The 13,240-nt window shown below is 33.7% G+C and overlaps 2 protein-coding genes and 1 long non-coding RNA gene across 3 annotated transcripts in view; all 3 read right to left on the bottom strand.

The window, feature by feature from the left end:
• LOC115034220 overlaps window positions 1-584 on the bottom strand; it is a 2,621-nt gene extending 2,037 nt beyond the window's left edge. Inside the window, exon 1 of the mRNA XM_029490317.1 lies at window positions 396-584. Within this exon, the coding sequence (XP_029346177.1) occupies window positions 396-557 (162 nt within the window). The 5' untranslated portion in view covers window positions 558-584. The remainder of the gene's footprint in view (window positions 1-395) is intronic.
• Window positions 563-1,862, bottom strand: LOC100574627. The gene is made up of 4 exons (XM_029490318.1): window positions 1,713-1,862; window positions 1,477-1,632; window positions 1,186-1,415; window positions 563-646 (listed from the first exon to the last, which is right to left on the bottom strand). Exons 1-4 carry the CDS (start codon window positions 1,845-1,847, stop codon window positions 628-630), a joined length of 540 nt encoding a protein of 179 aa, XP_029346178.1. The 5' UTR covers window positions 1,848-1,862; the 3' UTR covers window positions 563-627.
• A 9,562-nt stretch (window positions 1,863-11,424) lies between these two features.
• Window positions 11,425-12,354, bottom strand: LOC107884597. Its single transcript, XR_001680033.2, has 2 exons — window positions 12,156-12,354; window positions 11,425-12,067 (listed from the first exon to the last, which is right to left on the bottom strand). It is a non-coding gene; the product is annotated as an uncharacterized LOC107884597 (long non-coding RNA).
• Between the last annotated feature and the right edge of the window lie 886 nt (window positions 12,355-13,240).

The following is a 13,240-nucleotide window of genomic DNA, read 5'->3' as shown; positions in this document are numbered from 1 at the left end:
AACCAAAATGTCTCTTTTAAGATTTTAAATATTTAAAAACTGAACGTCATATAAAATTCTGATTTTTGCGTTGTCTTAAACACATAAAACCACACATTTATGCGTAAATTAAATTTTAAAAACAAAATGTTTAGGTGGGTAAATCGTTGTGAGAAGCGAGGAACTTTTATACGTATAAGATAGGCAATTACGAAGAGTAAGGTTCAACGACGTCACGCGTCTTTTTTCAATTGCTCATAACTTATTGAATAATGTGAGTAGAAACGTAAAACCTATACCATTATCCTTAGAATTGAACATTCTTTCAAATAAAAAAACTTATTTTTTGTGTTGTGTGCTCCTTTAACGTTAGGTTATAACCTAACCCAACGTCTCTGTCGAGAGTCATATCCTACCTGATGTGGAATCGTATACTCAGTATTATCAAATGCGATTATGTAACATTCAGTGACAGATGAATTGGCCAAGGTTCGGTTGAATATAACTGGTACTCTTACAGAACTTTTCGCTGGTAATAACACGTTAATATGATGTCTCCACATAAAGTAACTGAACATCTTATGAATAACATAATTAATAATAGTACCGGGTATTATGTCGTTATCGTCCGTTTCCGTTTCATTTAAGTCATAGCCTAAGTAGAAACCTGGAAAAAAAATTCAAATTCTAAATGAGTCAGATATAAGACAAGTTTTCAACAACATAATATGATAGTGAAATTGTATTAAGAGCAATATAAATTAAAAACAATCAATGTCAATATTTCATCGGCGGTATCAAATATTATGTGTAATTCAACTGGTTTGTTTTCAATCCCTGGTTAGTTTCAATTAATCATTATTAAATTTCTTAAACTTTAATGACGTACAATTTGATCATCACAAAGTGTTGTTTTGAGAAATTATTATTAGGAAATGTTATTATTATAATTATTGGTATATTAACTGATGTTTCGTTTTTTTTTAAACTCTGTCTCTGTAAGAACGCTAAAAACACAGGCAGCATCACCATTATTTTTTATGATTAGATATTGTTTGGAACTATAATTTTCGCAAGAGTTGCGTACAGCCGGGAAACTGAAACAATTTCGGATATTTAGAGAGTACGTGCGGTTAGTAATCGAATATAATTAGTTAGTATATGTATAGTATTATAATAATAATTGTAGATAATATATTTTCGTACGTTATCGTTTTGGTTACCAACTCTGGTTCTGGTTTAATCGCACGAAACTTGACTGGAATACTCAGCACGTATTTGATATCTGGTTGGTAATTTGTCACAGTTTCAAACACTAGCTTCACTCCATATAAACTCTGGTAGGTTTTGAAATCGGGTAATGCCGTCGGTTTAAATGTCACCGAGTAAACGAACGTTGTAGCTGGTGGCACACGACACCAAGCAACTGGTATCACCTAACAGGTGATAAAACAATTTAATTTTAGCCGTTCAACTAAATAAAACCTTACATTATACTTTTATGGTATTCATGTCGTCTTGAAGTACCGAGTTTGGATCGAACAAATGGCTATAATGACACGATATAGTGTTTTTACTACGGTTGGTAACTTTAATCTGTTGTTCCAAAATACAGCCTTCCATTATGTCGTCATTTGAGTACCTTTTCATCACCTTCAATAATTATAAAGCCACGCAAAATAATACGTTCCTAATTAAAAACACGCTTATGGTGTTAAATATTTATAACTAACTCTAAACTCGATAGGATTTGGACTGAATGTTAATCTAGTCTCCACATTTGAAACTGTCTCCAAAACATGTTCGTTCAAGGAACAGGCACCCATACTTTTCGTGTTGTCATCTATGAGGTCTAACGCGGATTCCATCTAAACATGCATATGTAATACAATTGTTCTTAAAAAATAATTCCAAAGTTTTATAAAACAATCTATAGATCATAATATTGTGTTTTCTATTGATATATTTTACAACGTTTTCTATTAATATTATCGTCTCACTGGATTTGAGCGAACTTTTTCGACCGGTTCGTCGTTTGTGTCGATATTCGTATTAATGGATTTTTTATCAGATTCGTTACTAATATCATGATCTCCGACTTTATTCGAACATTCTTCCGCATCATCACTGAGCCTAGTTTTTTCTATTATCAACTCGTCTTGAATTTTTTTTAAATTCAATTCAAGTGCTTCTATCCTGGTATTAAGGGATGTATTTTGCATGTCATTGCTACTACATTAAATAAAGTAAATATCGAGGTAAATATTATGGATAATTAATATTGTAGTAACCTAGTAGATAAATGCGATAAAAGCGTTGAAAATAATATAAGAGCATACTAAATAGAACTTCTGTCGTGATACAATTGGTAGTTGTTTAATTTTTTAAGGTTTTCTAATTTGTCAACGTGTATTTTTCCAGAAGTGTTCTAAAATATAATAAATGTATATGATATATTATGCTCAATCATAATAAAGATCTGCAATCATATAATGCACACATATTATGTACTTTTATGCCTTCGGCGCCACGCACAATTTTCTCGTTAATCCTTTTAATATTTTCAAATTTACTATCACGTTCCGTACGAATTTTAGCAGCCCTCTGACGTTTAGACCATTTCGTCAATGGATATTCGTGTCGAATGTGCTTTTTCGCTAATAATACACAATCACTAATGTTGTTAGTTTTGACGACATCTGTAACGTTTTTTGGTAACGACTGTTCGGTCGATTTGGAATCAATATTTTTCACAGATGATAATAAGTTCCTCTTGCTATGGACGCTTAATTGTTCAATATCTATTGCAAAGGAATAATTTGCCGGAACGAACGACTGAAAGGACTCTTTCAAATTCGGCGATTCAGACATTATCAAATCCTTTTGATTTAGCAATAAATAATAATATTATGAAGTCAAAACCCGTTATAATAAACAAAATGTATTGTATAAGAATCGGTGTATGTACCTACCTATACGTGTTCATTAAATTTATATTGCTGTTCGTATATAAATTATATATAATATTATGCAATATATTATATATTTACATACACTATAAAGTTGCTTAGCAATACAAAATATCACAATTAAAAATCACCGTACAAGGTTAATGATCTACCTATGATACTCAATAGGCAAGTATGTCGTATCACTATAGCGTCTATTGGCAGGTACATATTTTAAATGCCCATTTATTAGAAACTTTATTAAACATATGTGTTATCAACACATTTATCATGTCATCACGGGAGACATAAGTCACAAATCACATTTTAAATACTAAATAGACAATAATATACAACAATTTATTATATTTATATATTTTTTCTAGATGTTCAATATAGGCACGTCTATTTGGTATTAGTACCTACGATTAATCTTATACAGATAATATGATGATATAGGATACTTTTAAGATTGAAAACAATAAAGTTTCCTATCAAATATATAGTCAATAACGATCCACATATTACGTTCTAGAGGGCAGAATATAATTCATTATTTTTAATAATGATTTCGAAAAAAAAATATTAAAATAATTATATAATGTCATAATGAAGATTATTCGTTTTTAACTATTGGGTCAACTTTACGCACATATTACATAATATATTAATACAAATACGCATGTTGTCATACATACATCATATTTTACATTTTATTATGGACTATATATAATACATATTATATTATTATGTATATATATCATATGGAGTATGGACCTTGTTGATATGGATATAATAGTGTACCTACATGCAGTACCAACCGAAATAATATTATGTATATGTATAAAACAATTCTATTTGAATGTTATCTTTGTACACATATTATTTTACACGTTATGATTCGTAAACTATGTTCTCAATGGTCTTTATTTTTTTTTTATCCTGTATACAAAATTTCTACCAGAAGGAGTGCTATGATTTAAACATATAGTATCTTATCTTTTAGTAAATTGGATCAAGATGGTACTTTACTACTTTAGACAGGTAATTTTTCGATTTTCTCAATAGTTAATTAATGCCAAGAGAAAAACCACCGACAAATTACAAAAAACCGCTAAAATGGGATTTTAATTTGTGACAATTTGTTTATCGCCATAGAAACGAATAAAAATAAAAATAACGATTTAAGTTATTTTGTTGTAATTATAATATTAATTCAACTTACAGCCTAGAATAGTTTTTAGTATACAATGACATCCACTTGCCCACTTTTTTATACTGTAACTGTATAATTACCACAGGTTATGACAAAAAAAATTCAAGTAAATTTAAATTTTTTATTTATTCATTTTAGTTTAATATCATGCAGTGAGTTCAAATAATAATTTATTTAGGAGGCCTCCCTCTTTTGCGTAACTTTTGAGAATGCATGGCCACTCCTCTACTCCAGCCTCCTTAGTTGACCTTATGTCCATAATCTATATCCATAGTTTATTATCATATATTAATTATCTGCTGATATTAATTAAAACTTATAACTTATTATGTATGTATAACATTAATATCGTATACATACATAACTATGTAGACATCTGGCTATAATTGAATAAACAAATATAATGTCATAATGTTATAAATAGTAATAATATCTTGGACCATAGCGACGAGATTTATTTATTTATATTTAAGTTTTTAAAATTAATTGACACTGACCATTGGCGTCCGATCAAATCCATACCGGACGAACTTGGAGAGAAACGCTGGTTGAGTTATATATAGAATGATCGGGGAATGTCCAGGAACTGGAGTGGCGCCTATAACTGGAATGGCGCCCATATAATAGAACGAGACATACTGCACCGAGGATAAAGAGAGGACTAGCGGCGGACTGTCGGACATGGACGCCACGGGGCCGATCCCGAAGGAACACGGTAGGCCCCCTCTGCGGTGACTGGGCCACGTTATCGTTGGGCCACGACGACGGCTTAGGATATTGGTGTACTACAACGTAATACACGGCCGGATGAGGAGGAGGAGGAGGATTCGAGCTCGACGGCGGAGATGGATAAAAAAATATGGCGTGCAGCGGCGGCACTTGCAGCAGCCGCAGAAGAGGATCGGGATCAGCGAGGACGAGTTTGGAGATCAGTCGCCGCCGGAGGACCACCGAAAACATAATAATATGTCATGGAAATGCTGCCCGCGTCCGGGAAACCGGCGCGCCCGTGAGCGGTGTTCGTCCTCTGGGTCAGGGCGGGCAAGCGGTCGGGTTAACGGGACTAGAAAACCTGCTGTAGGCTGCAGATTGAGGTGTGCGCGTGCCAGAGTTGCAGGTGTTGGAACCGGAGATGGTGACAACAGAGTCGAAGTTGAGGAGGAACAAACGGAGTGACGGTGAAACTGAACGGAGTAAGAAGAGACGTGGCAGTTCCAAGAGCAGCGTGAAAACAAACGACCACAAAACATTTATACATCACAGCAAAATCCGGGCCTTATAGATCAGCCCAACCCGTATCTAAACTCCAAATGAAATTTTACCTATACTATTAACTACCAAACAGAATGACAACATATTACATTATAACGTAAGTTATAGGCATATAGTATTTATGAGTGTTACGGCTTATTATATAATATATATACGAGGTGATTAAAAATGTATGTTACAATAATAGGTATAGTAATAGTATATTAATGTAACATTAATTTTGAATCATCCTGTATATTACCATTTTACAATATTATGTCGAAAAATCGTCAAAGTTGTTAATAATTGTCCGTAAAATTACAATTTCAGCATACTTACGATTGACCGGCGAGCTTCTAATGATATGCTCGCCGGAATTCTTGAAGCCATGTCGCGCCGCCAAACTTCTTACCTCCAATCAATTTCACCGTCACGTCCAAAAGTTCTTCCTCCTCCTCATGTCATCATCTCCGGGTCTTGAAACGCACGGGCCGCACTTCGATCTGCAGCCGGAAGCTTTCTAGTCCAATTCACCCGGACGACCGCCTGCCGGACCCCGGAACGAACACTAGGGCCGGTTTCACAGAGGTGGGCGGCATTTCCGTAGTGGTGGTCCTCCGGCAAAGGCTGATTTCCAGACTCGTCCTCGGCTTGCACGATCCCGATCCCGTGCAGGCTGCTGCCGCCACTGCATGTCATAGTAATCGCCGTCGAGCACCAAAGCATCCTCCTCTCCCTCCGTCCAGAGAACTGCTGGCTTGGGTCGGCCGCTTGTTGTAGTACACCTCGCGCCGTCGTCGTGGCCCAACAAGAACCCCTGCTGGGGTGGCTTGGTGGCCGCCAGGCGTCCTGGTCCGACAGTCCGTCGAAAAATGTCCTCTCACCGTCCTTAGTGCAGTATGTCTATAAGCCGGACATTCCCTGATATCCAAAACCAGCGTTTCTACTCGACGGTTGGCCCGAATCGTCCGGTTGAAAAAAAATGTTTAGATTATAGTTATTATGTTATTTATGTTTTAGATTAATAAAGAAAAATGTAGAATAATTTGTATCTATGTAATTTCTACTGTAGACGCTGTAACCAATGGCAACTATTTATAAACAAGATTAAAATTTCCAATTTCCATCGTGAACTTCATGATCCCTGTTTGAGCATCTCTTTAAAATCAAAATTTCAGAAAATCCTTTCTTAGTGCATGCCCAATGAAATTATTATAAAAATCTATCCTCGAAATTTTAAGTCGATAACTCAAATAGGTTCGGCTCTGCGTTGATTATTGCTAAAGTATACTTTCCTTTATATAATAATATTATATAGAGATTATTAAACGTTTCTATGGTGATAACCGAAGCGTTAAAAATTAAAATCCCATTTTTAGCGGTTTTTTATATTTTATTGTCTGCGGTGCGGTGCTGCGGTGAAAAAATGGTTTTTATGAGAATACCGCCGCCGTACCGCCCCCGCGTTTATTTTTACACCTACATATTATATACAGTTACTTCAGTTGGGAGGTAATACAGCACACGCGCGCGCGCACACAAGCACACACACACACACACACACACACACACACACACACACACACACACACACACACACACACACACACACACACACACACACATACACACACTATACACACATGTTACGACAATAATGCGATATATATAAATATTATATTTCTGTCGATTTCGTTTTAATTTCGCCGCCCCCTTCGCTCACCAACCCTCCCCCAACACTCTCACCGCCCCGTCAACATCGCTGCTTATAATAGAGGATAATATTTTCAGGTTTCGCCTCCCACATACTCTCGATCTCGCACCACATTCGCATAACAACATATTTCAATATTATATTACGGGCACACGTACGTGCGTGTTGTGGGTCATGTTATTATCGTAATAAACACATATAATATTATGTATAATTTGTATAACGTGTTGTGCGTGTGTGTGTATCGTGCGCAGACGGTCGCTGCCAGACAGCCAGGCGACCGATATACCGTCACAAACGGCCCGTGAAACCGATGCCAACGTGTGCGTATTTCGTATAATATAATATATGACAACAATATATAGGTATGATATGTGCGGCCTGTTTCGCAACCACAATCACCGCCGCCGCGCAAAACTCTCATAGCTGTGGCGGGTCCCTTTTTCGACCGCCGCCGCCGCCGCCGCCTCCTCACTTCTCGCAGACTACTGATTTGTTCTGCCGTCGGACTGTTCAACTATAATACGCACGTCATAATAATATATATATATTTAAAAATGCAGTGCAATATGACGTATACGGCGATGATATAATGCCACCCGCACACAGTCAAACCATCGAAAGCCCACCATCACCTTCTCTTCTACTGCGCCGCCACCCAGTCTGGGTGATTTTTCACGACACGTATTGACGAGCTGAAAGTTTTTCTCCCTCAAAAATTTGACCGTTTAGGCGCTGCAGTGGCGTAATTGAGAATGTTTCCTGAGGCGGATATCAAAATAAATTTGTATGGCGAACTAGTGGGGGGCTTTGCCCTTTACAAGTAAAGTGGCTCCCTTCGCCTTCCAGCTCCGGTAGCCAAACTCGAGGTTCTCCAGACTCCAGACCTCTCGTTGGATAATAATATTTTAATTAATAAGTCGCATATTATGTAATACATTAATTAAACAGTTGTATATGCATTTCAATGTCATAAATTAAAAACTAATGGTTTATTTCAATTTATATTATCATTATCAGCTTCCAAAAAAAAAATGTCGTTCTAAAAAGTTTTTCGTATTCTTGTATAGATTGTTGTTATCATTACATCCATGAGTAAAATAAAATATATTAATATACTATAAATAACATAATAATACACCTTAATAATGAGTACCTATACTTACTTACCTGGGGCAATCAGTAATGTCTATTAAACTAGTGACTATTGAGCTAGTAAGAAAAGTGAGAAACAATTATAAGTGCGAGTCGGACTCGAACATGAAGGGCCCCGTAGCAGCAAGTAACATAAATAATAAGTAGTTTCGTTCAACCGGCACGAACTTTGGCCCCACTACCAGGTCTAGCAGAGTCTTATCTAATAATATTATAATAATATTACCCGCTCGGAAAAGCGTAGTCGGGAACCTACTCCCCGCGCGAATTATAATAATTATTTACTTATTTACTTATTTATTTATTAAAAAAAAAACTACTAACTAGATCTCGTTCAAACCAATTTTCGCTGGAAGTTTGCATGGTAATGTACATCATATACTTTTTTTAGTTTTATCATACTCTTATTTTAGAAATTATGGACACACACACACACATTTTACCACTTAGGAAGTGTCTCTCGCGCAACCTATTCAGTTTAGAAAAAAATGATATTGGAAACCTCAATATCGTTTTTGAAGACCTATCCATAGATATCCCACACTTATGGGTTGGATGAAAAAAAAATTTTGAGTTTCAGTTCTAAGTACTGGAAACCCCAAAGTTTTTTTTTTTTCTATTTTTGTGTGAAAATCTTAATGCGGTTCACAAAATACATCTATTTACCAAGTTTCAACACTATAGTTCTTATAGTTTCGGAGAAAAGTGGCTGTGGCACCCAGACGGACAGACGGAAAATTATTAAAAATAATTACTGTTAGAAAATACTTTGAAGGCATCTATTCGTACATTAATGAGTGTTATGCAGGTTATTGACTATTGTATGGATTTTAAAACCTCTCCTGGAGGTTGGAAAATAATCTTAATGTATAGTTACTGACATAGTTTAATAATTGTAAATTGCTGGTATTATAATTTGTGTTTATTTGTATTTCCAATAAATTAGTTGTAAATCATTTAAGCTAAACAAAAATTATTATAGCCTATAGGTTATTGAGTAATTCCAACAAGTTATACCGTAAAACAATTTATCATAATTAGCTTTTTTTTTTAATTATTCAGTATACTGAATAATGTGTACACTATATACACACCGTAGGTAACTTTATTCAAGTGATACTACTTATACATCTTATATACTTCCATATAAAGTGACAACTGACAATTTATGAAAATTATTTGAATATTGAAGTAAGAGCTATGGATAATAAAATATAGATATGTATTGGAAATATTTGGTGTGTGTAATAAGATGTGTCATAAGATGCAGCGTTATAGTGTTTGATTTATTGCCTAGTAACTATACTGAGAAAGTAAGGCGTACACTATTTTTTCAAACACTTAATATTTTTTGAAACAGCAGATGGTAGAACCATTAATAAATTATTGTCAGATCTTACTTTAATAGTTGTGTCTATTCAGGTATATAACCTTGTGTCTTTGTATAGGAAAACCACCGATCAACTGACATCACTAAATGTGTCCCCCGTTCCCATTGCATGGTGATTGGTATAACATTATAACACACCAATATATATTTTTAATATTTACAATCTGTATGACCGTAATATAAGGTGTAAATTATTTTTACTACTTCTACTAAATATTGTTTTGTTAAATGACTTGAATATATTCAAGACTAACACATTTTTTTAAAACAATTTATAAAAAAAATATATTCACACATCAAACATGCCTAACATGTATGTTACATATCTAATATATTTGGAATATTTTAAAACTTCCTAGTACCTATTACCGTAATATTAGTTATATTATGGTAAATATTAAATATTATTGAATTCAGACTACATATTGGTATAAAATATACATTAATGTCACTAGAATATAAAAAGTTTATAACATTGTTTTTTTCGTTTCTTTGGATTAATAATATAACAATAAAATAAAACACATCCCTCCCAGCATGCACTCAACTCCTAACTTCCAGTAACCACATAATTTAATAATTAAAAAATAAATATTTTTGATCTATTTAGTGGTATTACCGTGTCATTTAAACCCATCGACAACTATTCTAGAACATAATTAATTGAGTTCGTGTAACAGGTGCCTATGCTGCCTATAACTACGCATCTATATAATTGCACTAACAATTATTATAAATGTTATTGATTTTTATGGTATTTGAGAGTGTATTATTATTTAAATTGTATTATGTAAGTGTTACTTTTGTTTTAGATACCTCAGTGGGAGGCTAGTGAATGAATGGTTTGGATTTTGAGGTCAGAGTGAGGGGAGATATTGATGATGTACAAAGGGGCTCTTGTAATGATGCGAAGGCAAATTGACTGGAATGATTGGAATATTTTAATATTTGATGTTTTGGCCGTACCCCATAGCTGAATTCCGTAGGTCATAAAACGGCGGATAATTTGCTCGCAAATTATAAGTTTGAGAAAATTAATTTTGGGAAGTTTCTAAGTTTCTGGCGTTTAATGTTAAGAGATTTTTTCTTAGTTTTAATATGAGTGGCCCATGTAATTTTGGTGTCTAAATGGACTCCAAGTTATCGAGTTATTATTTTTTTTTGAGGAAATCATAAGAGTCATAGTGGGGGGGGGGCATAGACCTGGACGTTGGGTGTTGTTTGTGCTGATTTGTTCGGATTTATATCAACTCTGCACAGGGTAAAACTTCAACAATAAAAGTTTGAACTATAATTTATTAATTTTAATATTATTTTTTGAAATTGCATAATATTGACCTACCTATTAATAAAATGCTTGTTGATATAAGTACTAATAACATTCTATTATACCTATCATACAAATATACAATGCGTCCATTACATATTACAACTATTATTCCTTAACGATATACGTATAGGTATAGGTAGTTATGTATTTTAGCTAGATATTCTGGAAAACAAATCATAATTAGTTTTATATTTTTATTAGGGCTTCCATTTTCCAATGCGATATTAAATAGCATATATATAATTATAATTATGTATTAAAATATAATTATCATGAGGTAACATGTTAGTTCTAGGAATTTTGGTTATTATAGTCTCTATTAATTTTGTTTATGTTCATATTTTACTATTGGGTTCAAACGAGTTGATGCGGAATTTTGGAATCTGTAATACTTCTAGTGCTAATGTTCTGACCTCGTGGATAAATAATTTGATAAGTAGCTATATTTAAATTATTTATTGATTGTTGTTTTTGTATTAAAAAGTTGATACAATTTAGAAATAATATTTGCAACATATTTGTAACATTGTGTAACTCTTCTCATATTTCCTATAGATTAGATTAATTCTTTAATCATCCGTTCTTATACGGTGTTCAATATACCTACTACTGTATCCCAATTTCTGAGCGTCAGATTTTCACATTTCCCTTTTCAAATTATTTTCATCACAATGTGGTCCTTTTGTGTCTGGACTTTGAACACATTATGTCATCGCCTCTTCCGCTCGCAGGGCTTATGCACATGCATGGTGGTCTACACCATCTAATGCAATTATTAATGTTTATAAACGGTTGGTCCGAACAACCACCACACAATTGAGCATTGCAAAACGTCGGTTTGTTAGCATACGGATCGCCATGACTGACGTATGGGTGAAACACATCTTCTATTTTATGTATTGTTGAATTAATGGCATCAGAGAATTCCTGGTAAGTGGGCACGTCTTTAGTTTTCTTACAGCTTACCTCCGCCAGAAGACAGACGAGGCATAGAAATAAAACGCTGATAGTCGAGTTAAACGTTTTCATTTTGTCGTGAATAATTTCTTATTGTTGTTATATTGTATAATGTATGGGACGGAATCTATAATGAATAATATAATAGTATGTGAATTATGCATAATTGCATTATGTTGTAAATAAACTATTATTAAAACAATAAAATGACTTACAATCCGAAAACGTCCACGTCCACGTCCGAAAAAATTACTTCTGTATTGTGTTGGTATACTTACTATTGTTAGAAGTTATCAAAAACTAGAAATCAAAAACTGGTGATCAAAAACATAATTTTTAGTTATTTTTCTGTAGTCTGTAGGTATATAATATTATAGTTAGATGAATAAACTAACACTGACATCAGAAATGTAATTTATTTTATATTTCATAACGAAATCGTAATTTATTAGTTTTTATCAGTTTGTACTTGAAATAATTGGCTTTATCTAAATTAGCTGTACAAATATCAGTTATCAAATAACTGTATAATTTTAATGCGTAGAAGTTCGATTTATAATTAATATTATACCGTGAATGGTGACAGTGGCGCAACCAGAATTTTTTTCAAGCGGGGTATTTACTTGTTAAAACATAGACAGTTTAACTAAAGAAAAAAATCAATCTTATATAGTACATTATAGGTATGGCCCAATGGGGGGGGGGGGGGGGGGGGGGTCTGGACCAGGGACCTTATATTTTCTTTGAAATATAATATTTAATAATATACCTACATAGTTCACTAGTGTACGCCTGCATATATATAAAATTAAAAAATATAAAAATATATTAATTAGTATGTCAATGATTACGTTTTAAGCAGGAAGGGAAGTTATTGGTTTCAAAATGTTTAAATTGAGTTTTTTTTTTAAAAATATATTTGTTGAAACCCTTTTTTTTAACTCGAGTGTTGTTCGACCGTTACCTGCTTTTCGACTGCAGTTCGATCATTACCTTTTCTTAACCCATGTGCAATTTTATCCCGGAACGGTAATGGAGGGACTATGTACAATATTTTATGAATTTATTAAATCTAATAATTCATTTTGCTTTAGTAGAAAATTATAAAATTAATTACAAGAATAATTTTGGCGTAGTAGTTAACGTTATTGCGGCAGTAGTCGGACAACTTTGAATATTCCCGCGTGCACACAGTCGACTCGTTACCTATCGATGAGACGGTTTGGATACAGAACACTGTGCACTATATCGATACCTATATTAATATTATATATTATAATTTTCGAAGACCAGGATATAA

This window comes from Acyrthosiphon pisum, chromosome A2, assembly GCF_005508785.2.
Source record: "Acyrthosiphon pisum isolate AL4f chromosome A2, pea_aphid_22Mar2018_4r6ur, whole genome shotgun sequence".
NCBI lineage: Eukaryota > Metazoa > Arthropoda > Insecta > Hemiptera > Aphididae > Acyrthosiphon > Acyrthosiphon pisum.
The sequence above is the reverse complement of the archived record's forward strand: the minus strand, read 5'-3'. Positions and strand labels throughout refer to the sequence as shown.